General features: G+C 37.6%; 1 protein-coding gene across 3 annotated transcripts in view; it reads left to right on the top strand.

The window, feature by feature from the left end:
* The window catches only part of palm1a (paralemmin 1a), a 58,457-nt gene that overhangs the window by 1,565 nt on the left and 34,380 nt on the right, over positions 1-22,512 (top strand). For all 3 annotated transcript variants that reach the window (XM_084394507.1, XM_084394505.1, XM_084394506.1), the window contains exon 2: positions 20,176-20,221. In XM_084394507.1, the coding sequence (XP_084250633.1) occupies positions 20,176-20,221 (46 nt within the window). The remainder of the gene's footprint in view (positions 1-20,175; positions 20,222-22,512) is intronic.

Below are 22,512 nucleotides of genomic sequence, written 5' to 3'. Positions count from 1 at the left end.
CCTCATACATAATATCGACCAATCAATCAAACAAATGGGTCAATAAAACAGCTGGAGAACAATTATGTCACATAACATTTACCTCAGGAAAGCCATTTGATGACCATATAGGCTATAGCACGTTAGTTGGCTATAAAAAGTATTTTGCTAAATATGTGTACTAGCCTATATTACATATTTATTATATTTTTACTTATCATTAAATAAAGTTGTTATTATAAAAAAAAACGCATTATATCTCTCTGTATGTTTACAGCATTAGGTGAGTTGTTTTTTTCTTGAAAAAAATTAGTGCCTATCTTGTGTAGCCTACCTAATATTTATCCAAATGAGTCAATATTAAGTCAGATCACAATAATTGAATTGAATTGAAATAATAAAAAAGCGTAGCTTACCAGAAATTGTACCATGTAAACATTGTAACATGTTGTCACTAAACCGAATACAATTCAGTTTAGTTACTAAAATGTTTTGACAATCACAATACACTTATTGTAAACACAGTTTATGTACAACATTAAACTTTGTTACATTTTAAACACTGTTGGCCGAAGTGAAAAATAAATAATTTTATGAAGTTACAATTTTGCTTGATTCCATGATGTATTTTACTGAACATGAGTATTTACAATGCAAATCCAAATTATTGTAATTTATTGACAGTAACTGATATCTTGTCTTTTCACTTTATTAAGATCAGATTCTGCAGGTAAAATTACAATAATAAGGTGACTTGACTTGGACTTGACTTGACCTACTACAGGACTTGACTTGACTTGACTTGACATAGCCTGTGACTTGACTTGACTTGACTTGCCCAAGAAAAAAATACTTGGGACTTACTTGAGACTTGAAGGTTAAGACTTGAGACTTACTTGAGACTTGCATATGTATGACTTGGTCCCATCTCTGGTATTTAATCACTGTGATTCGGTCATAGGCACGAGGCTACTAAGCTGCCATGCTTATATTCAGTGCCACAGAACGATTAGCCGTCCTATAAAGTAAGCAATATGAGTAACTATACTGAATAGAGAAACCGGCTAATTTCTTTTAATATTTCATCTCCTTCAACGGAAATAGTTTGAAAAGAACTTCTTTTCAGCGGTCTCGGTCCGCTTGTTAACCAGAGTTCGGATGGCAGCGTTCACACTTATTAAAATGAACCGCATTAACAAAACAATCAAACCAGAGTTAGTTTTACTCGAAACTAACATTCCGAGTGTGAACGCACCCTACAGAATAAAGGCACTGAAAGTGTGGAACGCTGTATATTAATAGAATGGATTTAAAGAGCTCTCTGCTCAATGCATCACTACAATCTAGATTTGATATTTCTCGCTCCATGCACACTAGTGAGAGAAACCCCACTTAGAGGTTAGAGGGTTTTGTACATGATGCTTGATATTGAGCAATCTGGTAGCCTATTTGTTGTCATGTTATTTTAATTTATTCTCATAATGATAATCATAAACTGTTTTTCTCCCCGCACAAATAGTTTTACCATTTACTGCACTTTTTCTTGTAGTTATTTACACATAGCGGCTAATGAATCGGAAATATTGCACATTCACAGAAAATAGCTTTCTAATGCAGTGCAAAATATTGATATTGTAGTAAGAGAATAATACAGATGCTCTTTTAATAAAAGTCTTTACAAAATCACACAACTCTTTAACTCTTCACTTTAATTCAAAATGTAGACTATATTTAACAGTGCTTGCAAGGATCAATTAAAACTTAAAAGTGATTAGGTTATTGCTATTAATCTGATGGGTCTTTTTTTTTTTTCTCTGCTGCGTTTCTCTGTTGCTTACTCTGAACTTTAACTTATATTACTGTGCTGATATTTTCTTCGAGCAATACAAATCTTGTTTATTGCAACATTTCAGGAAATTGTACATTAAATCGAACTTTGCAAGTTGAGTAATGCATCACATTGAGAAAGACAAAGTTGTGATGTAATGGCAACAGATCATTTCTTCCATATTGTAAAAAATAATAATAATATCTAGGCTATCTATCGGTTGTTGATTGAATGGAGGCAGATCTGACTGCAAGCTTGCAAGGGTTTGAGAGCTTGAGCTTGTAAGAAAGCTTGTAAGAAAGGGGCGGGGCTTAAGCGAACTAAATGATTGAAAAAGTCTGGCGTACTTCACCAGAGAGTGAAGTAGTTTGTCGTTTCACTGGAATATTTTACGAGTTGTGATATTTTGATAAAAAATGATCATAATAAACATATGCATGGACAAATGATCCTTAATGAGATCATTAAGATGCATTTAGAAAATAGATTCCATTTCATGCTGGCTTCAAGCATGTCAAATGAAAAGATGTATTGGTACATAACCGATACACAAAAGATTTCTGTCTAAAACTGATTTCTGAAAGAATGCAGTGAGCTGCATTGATGTGAAACAACCTAATAATCCATGCACTGAGAATCCTGTTTCCCTCTGTGAGTGAAACTGAGAGGATACATCATGACCGGGGCTTTAGCTAGAAGAGCAGAGACAACTGCCGGCAGACTTAATTACTCTAATGTACTACACCAGAGGGAGAGAGATGAGGGGTGGGCTGACAGTTGCTCCTGGAATCTGAATGAAAGGCCCTACCCATATCGGATGACACATGCCTCTCCATTAGTGACTCGCACGAGTCAGTCAGAAACCCCATAAATGACCACTCCGTTCAGGAGAGGATGAAATTAGGCGCTGTTTTATTGGCACAATGAAAATATCTTCCTTGAAATATAATAAGACCTGCTTTTAGCTGAAAAAAATGTGGCGGTAAATGTATGTGTAATCCTATTGTGTATTTTTGGTACTGCACAATGCCTTTTTATGATCGGTGCAGTTGTGATGAAATATGAGTATGATAAAGCTGCTCGTTTTCCCTTTCACTTAAGTGTATAGTCAAGGGCTTCAATGAGAAGGTTGATGGGTGCATCAGTTCCTGTTGATGTTGCTTTGGAACTCAGCATGCGTACCATTTCTCCACTGTCATCCTTTCCTCTTGCTTATGAAGTGCTGATTTCTGCCACATGTGCTAAGGAATGCTGGGAAGCTTCAAAGGATTCATCAGACACTGTGTCTGAGCTGAGCCCTAATGAACAGGCCTGAAACTTGCTTGGTCAGGGTTCCTCAAAGAAGGATGAAAACTGAGTGAAGAACTAAAGCGAATTAGGGTCCTATTATGCTTTTCCAGTTTTTCAACTTTAGTTAGTGTGTAATGCTGCTGCTTGAGCATAAAAAAAGATCTGCAAGATTACAAAGCTCAGTCCACTCCAAAGGGAGATCTTTTATTTAACAGAATCCCCTTTTCTAGAACTACAACGACTAGCTCGTTTGGACTACAACGCAATTTTTCCAGGCTTTATGAAGTCATAGGGCCCTATCATATACCTGGCACAATACAGTTTTCAAGCGTTTTTTGCTAGTTTCAGCCTGACGCAGTTATCATTTTCACATCCTGCACCACGTTGTTTAAATAGCAAATGCATTTGCACCCATTTGTGCTCCCATGGGCGTGTTGGTCTGAAAACGAGGTGTGTTCAGGCGCATTGTTGGCACATTGCTATTTTGAGGCAACTGAAATAGACTGTGCCATTGACCAACTGAAACATGGTCTAAAGTCAATGGCGCAATATTTGTTTTGTTATTTAAAGAGCGCGTTATTAATGTGCGCCTATAGGCGGGTCCACAACGTGTATACACTTTGTCCCGTAGATGGTCTGCTTGCGCGCAGATCCTTTTCCTCGCTAGAGAAGCGTTCAGTTTTTCCGCTTGCAAATTCCGCCATGTAAATAGCGAATCCACCCTGGTGCGAGCGCAACTGGCTTTTAAAGGGAATGGGAGATGAGACTCCGATTGGTTTATAGACGTTACGCCCAAAACACACCCATTACTCATTAAGATAATTTAAACTAGCAAAAGTGGATTCGGACATGCCCTAAGTGCACTTGCGCTTTAGACGAGGGGAAGGAGGGGCTTCATCGAAATCAGCGTGTTCAAACCAGACTTGGGAGAAAGTTGCTGTAATAATGTAAAATATGTTTTAAAAAAATGCATTTTTTGAACAATCAAGCATGAAAACATATTCTAGTACTGTAACATCTGCATCTGCCATCCATTGCTCCAACCACCAGAGGGAGCCATCTCCTGAATACTGAATACTGCCGTTTTCCTCCCGCATCACTTCCTGTTCCTATCTGTTATAAGCCATGTTGTTTGTACATCATGTTGCAAAGTATTGCCAGCTTACCCTGTCTCTTTCGAGCGTTTACTCTACAATGTTTGTTTATGTTTCTATGCCTGTTTATGACCAAGACTCTTGGTTTACGGATTTGGGCTAGTTTGCTATCAGGACTGCCACTACTGTTTCCAAGGCCAACTTTCATCGCTATGGGCTGCAAACGAACATCTTACACGTTACATTCAATCTCCCACCGACCAGGCCTGATACGGTAAGAGTCTCTTTACCTGACAAGTTTGATGGCACAGCTGAAAGATGCAGAGGGTTTTTGCGTCTAATTTGAGAACCAGCCGGAAGCTTTTCTCAGAGATTCGATCAAGTGCTGCTCATTCATGATGTCACTGTTGACTGGCAAAGCCCTCGATTAGTCTTTGAATATCCCGTGGGAGTGAAAGATGTTTCGTTGCAGTTGCTACAGTTACGTCAAGGAAATCGCTCAGCAACCAATTATGCCGTCGAGTTTCGCACACTCGCATGCATCAGTGTCGTGGGGTGGTCATGAACAGGCATAGAAACAAACAAACCAGGTAGAGTAAACACTCGAAAGCTGGCAATACTTCGCAACATGATGTACAAACAACATGGCTTATAACAGATAGGAACAAGAAGTGATGCGGGAGGAAAACGGCAGTATTCAGTAGATGACTCCCTCTGGTGGTTGGAGGAATCATCCATTCCTCAAACCGCCAGAGGGAACCATCTCCTGAATACTGAATACTGATGCAGATGCAGATGTTACAAGTACACCCCAAAAACAAAATTGAGACTTCGTAAAAGGGCATAATAGGACCCCTTTAAAAAAGCAAATGGGAAACCCTTCCCCCCATGATTTAAAACTAATGTATCCTCTGCCCTTCAGTTCCTGTCCATTTTGTTATTCTCTTCACTCTGTTATTCATTATCAGTGTGAGAGGAGCTCTCTGTTATCTAATTTATATGTCATGGCCAACACCCTTTACTGACAAAATGGGGCGAGGTCATATAAAATAGACAGTATTCTTTCAATTCAATTCATTGAGCAGTTCATGAATAAATCCATAGGGATGTGGACAGAATAGTGTGGATTTCAGTACTGCAACTTTGGATATGGATATCAGGCTGAAAGTGCATGCAACTACAGAATCATTACATAATTTCCTTTCCAGGATTGCTGGATTATTTTTAACACTTTTTTTTAAACACTTTCTAAAGACGTTATACATAATCCTGCACATGACTTTAAAAAAAAAAAGAAGATATTGTGGACTTGTGGTTCGAGCGGGGGGTTGAGGGTTGGGCATGGATTTGTGCTACGCCACTGGTTCGAATGTCTAATTAATTTGTGGCCACTGGCCAGGTTGTACTAATTTGTTCAATCATGGCTACGTGGTACTAACTCGCTCCTTTGTTTTAGTTAAAGGGTACTTCACTGCTGGCAAAATGGGCTTTCAATACAAATTGGCTGCCTATGCTGTTGAAAGATGAAAACATTTTTGACATTGTTGCTACCTGACTAGAAGAAGCAAAGAAAAAATGCTGTCTAAAGACACTCCCACCAGTCTGCTATGGATACACTTGACCAGAGTCAAATATCGCCTAGCTTAAGTAGGAAATACTTCTTAGTAAACTTTTAGTCATAATGGTGTCAACTTGTTCCCTAGTGCAAGAATTCAAAGAGTAAACGTTTAGCAAGAGTGAGCTATTTTCGGGCATTGAATTTAGGATCCAGGGCATTGTAGGCAGTGGCTAAAGGTGGCAAAGAATCGCAAATATGGAGAGAACACCGCTACGGAAAATCTGAAAAACCACTGTGTGTTTAGTCAAAATTTCAAATTGGATGACCATGAACAGTGTTATAGGCCAAACGGAAGGGAGAAACTGAAAGAAACTGCAGTTCTGTCAGTTCTGCCCAACCCCCCTGCGAAATACCATCGCATACTGATAAGAAAGCTGTTGCCATATGGTTCCATTTTTACCATAATGCTGTTTAAATAGTAGACAAAGTACGATACAGTTTTTGTACTAGGTTCCCTCAATTAGTTAAATTGTGGCCATGTTTTACCAATTCGTTAATTTGTTTTGATTTGACTAAATTAGAATGAGGAAACAATTTTGTGTCCACAATTTTACTAAAACAAAGGAAACATTTTTTATAACATGGTCACGATTGAACTAAAACGAGGGAAATAATAATTCATGGGAACAAATTTTTAATTCATGGCCACATTGTTCTTCTTAAAGGGATACTCCACTTTTTTTCGGAAATATGCTCATTTTACAACTCCCCCAGAGTTAAACAGTTGAGTTTTACCGTTTTAGAATCCATTCAGCCGAACTCCGGGTCTGACGGTACCACTTTTAGCATAGCTTAGCATAGATCATTGATTCAGACGAGTCCAGTAGCATTTCTTTCAAAATGACCAAAGAGTTTAAATATTTTTCCTATTTAAAACTTGACTCTTCTGTAGTTAAACCGTGTACTAAGATCGACGGAAAATGAAAAGATGCGATTTTCTAAGCCTATATGGCTAGGAACTACTCTCATTCCGGCGTAATAATCAAGGAACTGTGCGGCCGTACCATGGGTGCAGCAGGCGTAGTGATATGACGCAGCGCCTAAAAATAGTCCCCAGCTCGGTAACTTCTTCCAACGTGACCGGGACTAAGTTTGTCTAACCTATTAGACCTATTTTCAGGCGCTGCGTCATATCACTACGCCTGCTGCACTAAAAATCATACATGTTTGGAATGACATGAGGATGAGGGTGGGTTGTAAATGATGACAGACTTTTCATTTTTGGGTGAACATTCCCATGTAAAAAACAAACAGACACATTCACTGTTCATAGTGTTCTCAAAGAGTAGCATCAGCAGAATCTGGCCTCGCATCTCCTGCTGCTCAGCTGTGTCTGTGACCCTTTAACCAGACATGATTGCTCTGCTGCTGGACGCCTCTGTCACTAGTTTTGAGCCCAAAGGCACGAACAGCCCTGCACATGGGTTAAATTTACACTATAAATCAGAGTCAGTCTATAGGGGCTTCAGGCTTAGCATGTCATTTCCTTGGCTGAATTCACTTTGGAAATCTTTAGACAGTGTGGAAATACACTGAATGCTCTTAAACTATTTGTACACTCTTAACAAAAAAAGGGTTTAGTGGGGTTTGTAGACCCCAAGGGTTCTATAAAGAATGCTTTATGCCAAAAAAGTTTCTAAGTAAAGGAGAAATGTCTTAAATAGTTGCATAATGCCTTCATATTTAACAGGTTATTAAAAAAAAGTTCTGCCAGAAAGTATGTTTACAAGCTGTTTAATTCATAAAATGTAATTAAAATTAATTAAAACTAAATGTATTAATTAAAACTGATCCCATGATGGAAACCTCTAAAAGGTTGTATATATATATATATATACACACACACATACACACACACACACACACACACACACATATATATATACATATATATATGAAGAACATGCTGTGAAGACCTGCCCAGTGTCTTCAGGCCACCAGCTCCATCCAGTACAGAGGATCCCCTGACTCTGCCTCAAGCCTCTGTGCCCATCGCTCCCCCTCAGCCTGTCGACACATCGGCTCCACCCTGGCTCCTCCCTCCCTCGGCTTCACCGGAAATCATCGGCAATATGGCTTCTCCGGCTCCGCCTTGGTTGGACATTGTCCTGCCTGCACCTTCGGCTCCGTCTGGCGCCACCCTTCCCCTGGCTCCGCCTTCGTCCTCGGTCCCACCGGCTCCGCCTCTGTCCTCTCGTTCCACGGCTATACCTTGAACGCTCGTCGCTGCGGGTACACCTCCAGTACCTCGTTGGTCATAGCCAGGGTGCGTTCCATCAGGTCGTCTCCATCATGGCTCCTCCCGCTTTGACTTCTCCCTAGGAACTCGTTCTGACTGACCTCTGGCTCAACATCCAGCTCCTCTTGCACCTGGCTTCCCCCTGGCTCCTCCCACCCTCCACTCCCCCATGGACTTATTCTTTGGACTTGGTTTTGTTTTGCTCCTCTCCAGTTCCTCGCCCTCCTCCTGAGCCCCCACCTTCCCTCCCTCAGTTGGACCGTATACGGCACGAGGACGGACCTTTCCAGAGGGGGGCATACTGTCAGGGTTCCTATGTTTCGTGTTTTTCCTAGTTTGTCTGATTATTGATTTCATTCACCTGTTTTGTCAATTATGTCATTAGTTCTCCTGATTATTTAAAACCTGTGTCCTCCCTTGTTCTCTGTCCATTCTCATCCATGTATGCGTTTATGTCAATGCTGTTGAACAAGAGTTAAACAAGACCAAGTAATTGCTATGATACATAATAAAACACTCGGTTAATCTTTGTAACGTTGATCTCCTCAGCTGACATAGACACCTGACAAACTTTGTTGTTGTGATTAGACGCAATACAGGGAGATTTTCCCTCACCACTAACGTGCTGCTTTAGCAAGTTTCCGTGGAAAAGTTTCAGCTTTTATTTTCCTTTTACGCCCCGAAGAAGATATCACAGGCTCATCAAGTTCGTTGAAATGATCCATACTCGATCAGCTTTGACGAAACTCCTCTCAGCTAGCGCGTCATTTCTAAGTGACTAACAGCCTTGCTGAGTCGCTAAAACTGATTGTGTCCACAAACAACAAGGGTGCTTGTCGGTTTCTGCTGTACAACATGAACTTGCGATGCCTACCGACTTTTGTGACAAAACGTGTTTAGGGTTCAGTCAATCTTGTCAGGCGTCTATTTCAGCTGAGAAAAGTTACGTGAGGATGTGGTGAGTGTCAAAATAAAGGTACCGTATATTGATATTTTATGTGTGGCATCAATGTATCGTATCGTTAGACGTTTGATCGATTTATTGTTACACCCCTACTGTCTGTAATGATCAAGTGCTCCTGAAGATCTTAATTAGCTGCTTCAGTTGTGTTAGATCAGGGTTGGAGTTGAACTTTGCAGGAAGATAGATTTCCAGGAACAGAATTGGGCACCCATATTTTTCCATAATCTGATTTCATTTTTACAGACTTTTTCAGACCTGGAAATTACTCAAATAAAATTCCATACCTTTCCAAACTGCTTACTCTCTTACTCAAGTGTCGGAAATGAACTCGCTCGTTTTTATTCACTCTTCAAGTAGACTATTAATGGACTGATGAAGGGAATAGTGAATGAGGGTTTAGGGGGCGATTTCAAACTCAGCAAACAAAGAAAGCAAAGGAAACAAGAACTAAACACAGGAAGTGAACCGAAACAATAGGAACAGCAAATGCACTTCAACATAAAAGTCCTTTACACAACATGAGACCACAAGACTGGGATCGTGACAGCCTGGAAGCCTCCGTGCTTATCCTCTCCTACATGAGCAGCAGTAGTAAAGGTTAAACCAATAATCTCTACACATTGACATTCTTAGCCTTGACATTTAAGTGTGTTTTACTGAGTTATGGTTATTTGTTTTGTAGGGTCATTATAGGAGCATGGCTCATTAGGTGGATTCTTTAGACTGTTCTGCCACTGGGATATGTAGACTGCCTTAAAGACATGAACTGTTGTTCATTTGATTTAACATTTGGGTGTGAACTGATGTTTTTGTGTAATACGTTTTTGTTTGATATTACTCTGTTATTTAGATAGGCCTAATTAAATTGACACGGAACTTAGTTGTCCTATTTAAAGGAAAACATAAAAATATGAAATGATATTTGCTAGTTAATACCATTATTAGTCGATTTTGTACTTTAATCTTTCACCTTGTAATGTTTTGCCTCGAAAAAGTCAAAAGTATATGAGTCATAGTTTTCATTAAATGAAATAAAGCCTTGATAGATAGATAGATAGATAGATAGATAGATAGATAGATAGATAGATAGATAGATAGATAGATAATTAAAAATATTGCCTAGGCAATTAACTGAAATAAAATAAGTTAAAGTAATACAATACATTAATGCTAAATAGAAAAACAAATATGCACATTATAACACTTAAAGCAATATGGTTTCTTGATCAGTAACCTGAAAATGAAATGGTAAAAAATAATACAAAATATTGTTATTAATAATAAGTAATAAAAAAGTCAGTTTTATTGGGCCCTTAATTTTTTTTTGTCCATTAGATTTAGAGGTGAGAACAGACAGGAAGGTAATCTATTTTCAATCATTAATCTATTTTCTAAGTAGAACACAAATTAGTTCTTTGGTCAGAATCTGACATGAATAGTTCTCTTAATGTTTCTGTTTGCGGGACACTCCCGCAGTCATGGGGTCTCAAAGCAGCTCTTTGTGTCTCATGCTTTTTTTCACTGCAGGAGGACATTTGCTCATCCACACGACCTCAAAACATCCCTGAACTCAGCTGAGAGACGTGAAATGATCTGACTTCTGAAATTGTTAGAAGAATGCATTCAGACCGTGATGAGATGAGGTGCTGCTTTATTGGAAGTGGAAAAACATCTGTTTTAGTTCTCTACTATGTCTGATGTGATTCCTTTAGAGTAAAAGAGATGCCTTGAATTCCTTCTTCTCCCTAGACTGTTTTCAAACAAGTGGTGCATGTTACAAGCAGCTTAATTTGTGAAATATGTGATTAATCTAAGAAAATACCAGAGGAAACAATAATTTCCTTTTATGGCCTATCATGTTCTATCAGAGTCCTCATATTATTGTGGCCAAGAGAATCAAATAGATGTGGACTTGTGGATGATTTTGTACAATCAGAACCTGTTACTTAATGTTTTTCTTCAATGCAGATGCTAGTCAGCAACACACATATCCAACTTGCCAATGTAAATGTAAAAATTCTCTATTAACTGTCAGCCAAGATTAATTCTGAATAGCAGGGTTACAGAGGGAAAACTACTATGCGGCTAGTCTTGTGATCTTGAAGATGTGAGGAAATCATGCTTCAGGCTACTAATATGCCTGGAGTTTCATGTGAATGCACATCATTCACATATCATATCATTTTTAACATAAAAACTTTAAAAATTCATGAATTTTTATTTACTTTTAGTAATGAGTAAATTATTCAGTGACTGTCCAAACAAATTGGAAAAACCTTCATCTTCTGCCCAAAGCTGCTGTCACAAATCATGTCCTGTTTAGTTTAGTTTTGTGTCACTGTTCTGCCTGAGTTCTAGTTTATTGTTAGTTACCATAGTTTCTATTAGTCTTGCACCTGTTCCTGTTCCTTGTTCCTAGTGTCATGAAACCCCCGTTGTAGCCTGGTCGTCACAACTCAGCTTTGAAAAAGACGGGGCATGTAAAGCTGTGGAAAAGTGGGAGTGTAGAGGGTGTGAAGAGGGGAGAAACCACCAATAAAACAGACCTGCAACACACTCATTATTCAGGCAATTAGAGGCAATTAAAATTAGAGGTCTACCGATGGTGGATTTTACCAATAACGATAGGTAGGTTAGCCCACGCTGGTTGATTAGCCAACCGATAGTTTTTTAAATGGATACTGAATAAAAACAAACATAACACATTAAATAGTGCTGAACTTTATTACAAAAATTTTAAAACTACTGAACCATGAAAATGCACTGTACTTTTTCAATATAAAAAAATAAAGTTTACCTTGATCATTAGTTATGTTAGTTCAGTGCATTAACTAATGTTAAGAGATACAACTTTAAAATGTAAAAATCTGTTAGAAAATGTTGAAATTAACAATGAACAATGCTTTTATTAACCTTAGTTAATATTTCAAGTGGAATCTTATTGTAAAGTGTTACCATTTCATATAAACCCAAACAGTAATACTTACAGATGGTCATTTTTAAATATCTACGCAAAGGCCATAGTATTGAATTTAGATGCATGTATATTGTATACTCTCACACTTAATATGCTTCTATGTAAGAACACTTGATTATTTCATCAAAATAGCAAAATGTGTGTTAGTGACGATAAAAAAGAACTGAAATTGAATGCGTTTCTGATTTGTTTACATGTTTCTGTCGGCTGCAAGACGATACAGTTTGCTTTCTCTTGTCCACTAGCTTTATATATGCATCTTTGCTATACAACTTGCGTGCATTTTTTATTTTTTTTTCACTGTTTTAAATCCACATCTGAACTGAAGTGTCCCGCTCTGTTCAGCCTCACGTGTCAAAACAAACTCCACAAGGCGTCAGTGATAGTTTTAATTTCGCCTCTAGAGGCCACTCTCGTACTGTGTAATGACAGCGCACCAGGACACAACCCAGAAAAACTATCGGTAGGGATTTTTTCTGATAACTGATTCTTCCAGCAATCGACTATCGGTGTCAATTAATTGGCAAAACCGTTCAATCGTTAGACCGCTAATTAAAATATGAGTGGAGAAAAACTCAAACAAACAACAGAGTTGGGGTAATTAAGGCATAGTTACTTTTTTGCCCATTCTTCTTTGCCCTGGTCTACATTATTGTCTTCTGTGGATCAGAATAATCCACCGTGTCATCGTTTTCATGTTTGGATGTAGCCTACCACTATATCAGTGTCCTTATTTGCACATATATATATTTAATTTGAAGACATGATGAAATATGTGCACATACACAATGCTGGCTCATGTTTGGACCTGGAGAGTATGTGAAATATGTCCGTAAACTTGAAAAACTCTTGCTCCGGTCCGGATATAAACTGTGATTGCCAGTGTTGTGAAACTCATCGTGGCGTTCCATGCAGAAACCCGCCTAATGTGCCTCAAATTAAGTATTGTAACAGTCATATTTTCCGTGTTGGTAGTCAAACTAGTTCTTTCCTGGGAAAAATGCAAACAAAATTTTTTGTGCTATATACTGTACTGAGGAAATATATTACGCCAAGCTGAACAAGCAGAGGTGAACGAACCGGTCTTGTCACATTTGACATGCAGATGATCTCATGCATAATTTAGCGCAGTGATTGTATTAAATAAGTCTGTTCTCATGAATAATACGGAGAACTGATGATGTAAAAGAGTACTCTCCAGCCACGGCAGCCAATAACCACTTCGAATTATCCAATATACCTCACTTTTCGTGATGTTGGTTCAACTTTGCTTTTTAAACCGGAAGAACGAAATAGCCACTTTTCCCTTAATAATAAACATAACGAGTGCTATTGTTGTTTTCATTGACATGCAACCTGTTCATAGTGATGAACTATACTACTGTTTAAAAGTTTTTTCATTTTGAAAGAAATTACTTTTATTCAGCAAGGAAACATTAACTTGATCAAAAGTAACATTTATAATTTTTCAAAAGATTTATTATTTCTATAACATTCTATAATTATGTCTATGACTTTCGAAAAAATGCATCACGGTTTCACAACTTTTTTAACATTGATAAGAAATGTTACTTGAGTCAAATCTGTCACGGTTGGTAGCTGTAGAAATCGTAAGACGCAGGAGTAGGAACAAAAACACTCTTTAATAATAAATTCAAAAAGGAAACACGCATAAGATTAGCAGGAATAAAACATAATACAAAGACGATACCAGACAATGAACGGAACAAAACAGGGAGAATATAAGCAAACAAGGAACTAAATGGGACACAGACTGGTGTAATTAATCAAGAAATTAACAAGTAATTAAACCACAGGGTATCAGGAAAGAGGGAAAACCAAACTAAGGGTACGTTTACACGTCAACGATGCACTAACAGCGGAAATGTTTTTCCTTCACTTTTTTCAACACGTCAAAATGATCCCCGTTCACACACGGATCCGCAAAAATGACTAAAAACGCTGTATTATGCTACCAGGGCTGCATTTTCCAAAAGCATCGTAAGCCTAAGTTGATAGTTGAACAATTGCCACCAATGGTCTCTACGATCACCGTAGGCTTACGATGCTTTTGGGAAACGCAGCCCAGGCCAGTAGTTGCGGATGTCACTTTGTAAAGAAACCTATAGACTGAAAATTGTAATATGTCACAATATTACTCTTTTTACTGTATTTTTGATTCATTAAATGCAACCTTGTTGAGCATAAGAGACTTAAAAAAAAATTACAATTACAGTATAGTCTACACTAATTGAGGGGAACTGACAAGCACTAAAAATCACACCAGCTATTTAAAAGTAATTGCAAAAACATATTATTAAATTAAAATTAAGTTATATATTTAAAATTGATAAGTATTGTAGTGCTTGTAGTGTGACTAACTGAAAAGAGCAACTTAACTGAGTAGCTTTAGTAGCTTCCCCATTACTGGCTCTTACATAACATTACAAGACAACTTGGACACGCTGTTGACAGCTATTAAAGCGTTAAGCTTGTAAAGGAAATCTAATCAGTTGGCGAATGGGGCGTGCTGACCGGACCTGCTCTGAGATCCTGCTGTTGTTTGTGCTAGCTGTGGCAGATAAGCATGTGACGGGAGGAAAATTAACAAGACACATGACCCTCATTTTACAGATGACTGAGCCTCCACTGCACAGAATCTGCAGCTGTATAGAATTTTTTTTTTTTTTTAAGAGAGAGAGAAAAGTCCTTACAGAAGAGACCTTACGGTTCTGTGAGAATTACATTATTATGTAATTTTATGCCTGACAACACTGACCTACTGACCCTGAACCAAACACTGTGGCAGACTTGCACTGAGCTCAATATGTAGGGAACGGTTTCTTTTTCTGAAGCATTTTTTTCTTCTGTTTGTGAAGCTAACTAACCTACTTTTCTTGCTTCTTACCCAATATGGGTATCTATATCTGTATTTGTAAATCATTTATAGACTGATTCCACTCAAATGTGTAAACATTAGCTAAATTCGGAGTAGCATATTAGCATAGCCTCGCATAGCAATTATTGTCGTTCAGTGGTTTTTATATTCCAAATTCAGCCTGTTTGTTTGACAATCCCTGACAAAATATTGGCTCAGCCAGTGTTGGGCTGTTCACTCCAAGATGAATGTCTGGTGTGAAAATGTGACACGATAAACATCTTAATTAAACTACAACTCTGTTGACTCATGATCAGACTATTTTGCTAAGTGACAAAGAAAGAATCCGAAAATGTGAAAATAAGACCGAATTTTTGCGTCAAACATTTGTGTTGGTGTGAACAGGCCTTTAGGCATGGGACTTATTGTTTATCCAACTTATGGTAGTCAAGGGGAGTGTTTGGGAAACCTGTTTGAAAACAGTCATTGGAATAGCATGCTAGCATACTGCTCTCACTATTTTTGCCATATATAGGAAGAGTAATGCTATTATGCTATTCCCAGTTTAGCCTTCGCACTTCATTTGTGCTGCAAGTGACATGAATTATTTTCTTCAGTATTGGTTGCAAATGACATGTAACAGTTGAAAGCAAACAAAAACATGCATTTTACGCAATATCTAGTCAAAATGTACTAAAATGTTGAAAACACTTCTGTCATCTGCCAGTCTGGTACAATAATCTCAAACTGGCCAAATATTTTGCATAACACAACTATAGTTTGCTTGCATTAAATATTTGTGTCCATATAGATCTGTTTAGTTGTTTTGTTTTGCTTAATGCTGGAGTGTGTTATCAGGAACTGCAGTGTTTTGTTCAGTGAATCATCAATCTGTCTGGATGTGGATGTGAAATTTGCTGAGTAATCATTTCTGATCAATGCAGAAGTAAAGCAGAACACTCACTCACTTACTCTCTCTCACATTTCAGTCTTGTTTGTTATCTCATTAGCTCCTTTGTTTGCCCGCTTATTTAAGCCCTCAGTTTCTTCCTGTTTCTTGTTCTGCATTGTTTAAGTTCTATGTGTTATTTGGTTGTATTTTCTTCTAGATTTTCTCCTGTTTGGTATGTAGAGTATCATATTAAAATTCTTCTTGAGTTTCACCTTTATTGTGCGCTTTATTACAGAAACCTAACCATGACACTTATGCTATACCAATTTTAGATTTGTTCCATGATAAAGAAGGGAAGACGGCTACGTTTTTATGTTTTATGTAAAAAATGTGAATGGTTTGTTACAATTTTAGGCTGTTGTTGGTGGTTACCAGGGTGTTGGTGGTCGCTAAGGTGTTCTGAATGGTTATTAGCATGTTGCTGTTGATTTGCTAGGGTTTTCTGGGAGTGTTGCCAGGTAGTTCTGGGTAGTTGTTTACTTGTCCAAATCAAAAGATCTCACTCTCAATTAGGTCTGCACGATTTGGGGAAAAACACTAGTTGTGATTAAAAAAATCCAGGTTTGCTGTGGTTTGTAGAGCTGCACAATTTGGCCAAAATTTTGTGAATGCGTATGTTAATATGGCTACAAAACAATATCTATAATATAAAGCCCCAAAAGTTTTCTTTTGTTAAGTGCTTCTCATTACAAGTTTGGGAAGATGGTTGCCTTGTTCCCAAATGCACATTAAATCGACCCAAACTTTCGCATTTACTGCAAACCAAGCCACTCTGAGATGCTGCAAACATCAGATAATGGACCACTCATGTGTAAGAATACAGCGCCGTGCTTCACTCTGATGCAGCGCATATGTTTATCAAATTAAATCACAGCCTTTGTGATTAGATCATTGCTCTAAGCCATATTGCGATTCCGGTTTAATTTTGATTAATCGTGCGGCCCAACTCGTCTCTGTTATTCTGCTCCATAGATATTGCTCAGGACGCTCCTTAAATATAAGTCTATAATGATTTCCAGTTCGCGAATAAATCTTTCCTTTGATCCGGTTCTTTTTAGTGAACTAGATGAACCAGTTCACCAAATCGGACTGAACCTTCTGAAACAACTCATGGCTTGAGCCAGCACAGATCTAGTTGCTCAATCAAAACGAGCCAATTCCTAGTATATCCTATGATGCCAGATTTTGCCAACTCATTCAGTGTTTCAGTTAGTCCAACAGTACACTGAACTGAGAACAGTCTTTTGGACATATCCGACATGCTGAGAACTGTCTGCCATAAAGGGAGGGGGGGGATGTATCTAATGTCTTTTGCTGTAAATAAAATGCATTGGAAAATAACAGTTTTCCGATGCTAGTAGTTCAACAGCAGTACACTGATAGCAGTTCTCAAGTCAAGGATCGATTAATGGTTACATTTCTCGAGTCACTAGTACACTGAACTGAGGAAACAGTTCAGACTCAGACATCTCCGCAAAGAAACCAATGATATATTATAGCTGATATGAGCATGCAAAAACTAGCAGTTGACTTGAATGAGGGGGCGAAATGGTTTATAAAGAGGTGAGTTAAGACTAGTTTATTCACTTCATGCTTTAGACATAAAACATCTGTGTTTCACATCATGATTTAATCATATAATTGCATATACGTGACATCTTTGCATGATTGCGTTTATATACTGGTGAATCGTTTTTTCTGAACCGGTTTCATTGAAACTAACTGTCCAAAAGCACCAGTTTGCGGAAAAGAATTGCCTTCCCATTACTAGTCTATAGGATTTTTCCATCTGTTTTAACGACCGGTATCGGTATCTAAAAGCAAGATCGGTATCTCCAATCATATAATAATGATGGTTTGGATATTTGAGATTTAGACATAAATTCAGTATATTATAATAGTTCAGATAAAAAGCATAGTTTTAAACATCATCCTACCAGTCATATTGCCTTCCAAAAGGATGTTTGCATAATCACCTAGTGTTGGCGTATGGTTACCAGGTTCAGCATCATGCACCAACTCCACTCTTTTGCTGCTGTCATCCGTTCAGTTCCTCTGCCAGGCTGTTTGTACAGGTGTTGTGTTTTACTCATGGGGGGGATGGGAATGCGAATGTGGTGGGTCGGAGAACAACCTTCACATTCTTCTTTTCCCTGATGGCATAGGAGCCTCCACCACAGCTGTGTCCTTCAGCAGACGGGGCTGACAGCAGGGGTCCATCTTATTGTTTGGAAGACCTTTTAGGCTGGGCTTTTAGCGAATGAACAAGGAAATGTGTGTGTGGACAATAAATGAGGGAGTGAGTTGAATGAGGAGGATGTTCCTGATTGGAAAACCTATTTCATTTGTAATAACTTCACACTGCCATTTGTCTACAGCAATCTGTCCCGCATGAGGACGTGGTCAACGTTAACACGGTTCTTCAGCCATTTTATGCTATTTATGGAAACAATTGCACAAACCTTACAAAGGAATTTTTGCAGTTTCACTCCAATGCTGAATATTTTCTTCTCTTGCTCAATCAAACTCAGCATGGATCAAATCTTTGAAAGCTCCAGAATCGTTTTTCATACTTTTCCCTTCTTGCATTGTGGGAAAGCACCATTTTAAGCTGCATCTCTTGGCTGTCTTTATCAGAGATGGCAAAAGTACTCACTTCCTGTACTCAAGTATAATAGATACTTGTGTTAAAAAATACTCTGGTAAAAGTAGAAGTACTGATTTAACTTCTTTACTCAAGTAAAAGTAACAAAGTAACTTACAGGCTTGGAAATTTACTTAAAGTATAAAAGTAAAAGTAGCATTGTGAATGACCATTTTTTTATGCAAAGCTACCTGGACCACACAAATGTTACTAGAGTGCAAGCTGAGAAACTTAAGTGGATTTGGAAAAAAGGTTCTTATGCCATTGCCTACAATTTAAATGGATGTCTGCCAATAGGCCTAAAACATCACATAGCCTATTATATGATTATTGTGACAGACTGGGACTCCAGTTTAATAAGATTCTGACTGAGTAGCAAGATATGAATTCAATTGTGATTCTGTGAGAATTCACAGATCCAGTTTCTCTTTTTTAATCTTCCCCAATTAACATTTAAAGGAATCTACATGTATGTAATGATTTGCCGCGAATGAATGCTGCCGAATCTGTTGAGTCGTCTTGTAGTGATGCGTCAACAAGTGCAACGTATATTCCCATCCAGACCCGCCCCCTTTAGTTACCGTTGCTATGTCCATGTCCTCACACAGTGAAAAATACATCACGGAGCAGAGAGGACACTGACAACACACTGACAGACAGGACAGACCAGGTTATTTTTTGTATGAAACAAAGTCTCACCTTTCAAATTTAACGTTAGTCATTTTTCAAATAAATTTAAACAATAAATACCGTTTTGTGTCTCTTTAATGTGTCTGACAGATCGATCAGTTAAAGCTGCTCTTGAACCGATCTCTTCCTTCTAGTTAATTTAGCATCAAATAAACATGAATGAACATAAGAAGGAATGTTGTTTTAACCGCGGAAAGACGTCGGTAAACTTCGTTTTTCAAGTTTAAATCCTCCAATGTTAATCTACTAACGTTAACTCTCCTGACTGCTTTGTCGGACAAAATGGCGGATGGCGGATTATGATTGGTCAGATCGCCTGTCAATCAAACCCCCTGCGAAGGGTTGATGACGCGAAACATAATAACGGTAACTCCACTGAAATTATTTGAAACTAAAGTAATGAGCCAATTTTGTAAAATGTAAGGAGTAGAAAGTACCGATATTCGCATTAAAAATGCAAGGAGTAAAAGTAAAAAGTCGGAACAAAAATAAATAGTAAAGTAAAAATATCTGAAAAATCTAATGTTACTTGAGTACCGTTACAGTAACAAAGTATTTGTACTTCGTTATTTCCCATCTCTGGTCTTTATTATTTTTGAGACCTTTAACAGATTCTATCTATCTATCTATCTATCTATCTATCTATCTATCTATCTATCTATCTATCTATCTATCTATCTATCTATCTATCTATCTATTTTAATAATCAATAACAATATGCTTCCATCATGATTCTTAATTAACACTTCAAAGTCAGGGCTCTTGGAAAATTCCCCAATGGTAATTATGACATTGTGTTGATAGTTAGATAGATAGTTAGGCTATGTGTTGTGTGGGTATGATCATCTCATATACAGTATACAATATACCTATGTGAAGGCGGCAACTATGTAATTTTACACTCAGTCTTCTGAATTCATCAAAATAGCTAAGAGAGTCAAATTACCAACAGGAAGCAAATCTGTCCTCTGTTTGGGACCATTGTTGTATCTACCAGCCTAATATATTTCTCTGTCTTTCAGGATGTCAGAATCAGGCTCACAGCAGGAACGGCTCCAGGCTATTGCAGTAAGTGAGATTCTCACACACCACGTTCCCGTGGCAGTCCTAATAAACCCACCTACTGAACCCATTTCACAAATCTGAAACTGGGTCAGAGATTTTTACATACAGTATGTGGCTTAAAAACAATTTGTCTGCCCCTGTCTAAAATGCCATTAAAGGCACAATATGTAAGATTTTTGGATTAAAATATCCAAAAACCACTACAACTATGTTATATGTTTAGTTGACTTGTGTACATACATTATCCCAAATTTTTCCAACAATGTTTAAATCCAGAGAAATCAGCTATTTTAACCAGTGTAATGGCCCATGTCGTCACATCACCTTTCAATGGCGTCATATCTGCGTTACTCCCGATTTCCGGTTTTACTTCTGTAGAAACCATTGAAACACTAAAGACGCTTTAATATATTATGCATTTTATAAGACTTGTGAGCAAATATTTGGATAGTTTTATCGACAGACAGCTAATCATTGTTATATAGCTCAACACGGTTACTCTTATTGTTTGGATCTCTTGTTTTCTTGATTTAGGCTACCTTGTACCATGCCTCAGAGACAATAATATTTTGCTGCTAACATAGCAAAATCAGAAAGAGCTTTATTTGTAGCAACAGTAATACAACATTTTCTCCATCATACAATATATTTAAAAATTAACTGCATTCCATTTAGCAACATAAATCATCCAGCTTTATTAATATGATAATATCGATCTAGCTTACTGTGGTGTGCAGCAAGTGTCTCATATCAGCCACAGAGAGAACGCGCAGAGTAACGTTATAACAAAACTTTCAACACACTGACGTATTTTTAGTATGATTATTTTGACAAAGTAAAACAGCGCTGCATTACCCCACAATTTTAATTCGTCAGATAAAGTGACCTGTATGAGTAGTAATTCAGCTTGCAGCTATTTTATTAGAATAAAATAAAATAATGTGAATTTAAGTAATCAAACGTAACTGTAAAAAAGTAAAATTTCAGGGAAGCAGGCAAACTTTAAACGTAACATTGGCCGTTTCTCAAGACCAAGTACGCAAACTTCGGACTTGAGTCCTTGGTAGTTCGGACTTGACAAGTTCGACTCAGGAGAACGAACTCCCGAGGACGGAAGGACTCAAGTCTGATAATTCTGCAAATGGAGCAGTGGCGTACTTGATAGCGTCACTCAGCTCGCTCTGGCTACTCCGGTTATCTCTTTATGTATATTTAGGCTACAATAAAACAAAATATGTTATAAACCACCACTCTGCCTCTTTTCATTTTCATTTAAAAAAATCTTAAACATATTAATGGCCACACAAATGTGGTTCAGGCAATGCAATTGATTATCTTCACTGCATATATTTATAACAACACGAAATATAAAACACAACCCTGACTCTTTTTGTTTTCATTTTAAAAATATGATACATAAAAAACATTATAATATTGATCATTAAAACTTACATTTAGCAAAAAGAGACAGGGTTGTGTCATTTTATTTCATTATATATGTAGGCTACATACAGTGAAGAGAATGTAGGTAACATGTATAATAAAATATTTTATATGTTTTAAATGTTAAATGTCAGTTTTAATGATCAATAATAGCCATTATAAAAGTATAAGTAGCCTAAAAGGTATAAGAAGCTATACAATAATAAAGCAAACGATTCAGTCAAACATAATTCAGCTCTCTAGGCTACAATGTTAAAGTTAAACAGACTAAATATATAAAGCTATGAAACTTCACTTTGCCCTCAGCCAAAACGTTTTGCCAGGGAACAAATTATAGATTAATGAGACAAATAAAATAAAATAAAAATAAAATAAATAAATAAATAAATAAATAAATCACCCGTTAGATGTACACAAGACGATTTATATCTCATGTTAAACCACTAGTCTAGAGACATCCGAGCCAGCGGCAAATGTCAGCAGCACTAACCGAGGAAAGGCTGTTCTCGGCGGGGTACATGAGCACCAAGCGTCTGATTGCCTGGATCTCACAACTCCGAAAACGTCTGATCAAATTTTCAAATAGGCTTTTTTATAATCTTTATAAATAAACTAAAGAATCGAGCTTTAAAAAACTACATTCTCGCCTGAAAAACTCTTAAAACTACATTTCGTGACACAATAACAGCAGTATTTTTAAATTACGCGAGGTTTCTCCTCTGCTATTGACGCTTGCTGGTTGGTGTGAGATGCATTCTGGGATACCTGGATTTCTCAAGTCCGCACAAGTCACCTCTCCTATGCATCCTCGGTAAAAGGGGGGGATCAAGAACACATCCGGGGATTTGAAC

This window comes from Rutilus rutilus (genome assembly GCF_951802725.1).
Source record: "Rutilus rutilus genome assembly, chromosome: 22".
Taxonomy (NCBI): domain Eukaryota; kingdom Metazoa; phylum Chordata; class Actinopteri; order Cypriniformes; family Leuciscidae; genus Rutilus; species Rutilus rutilus.
The sequence above is the reverse complement of the archived record's forward strand: the minus strand, read 5'-3'. Positions and strand labels throughout refer to the sequence as shown.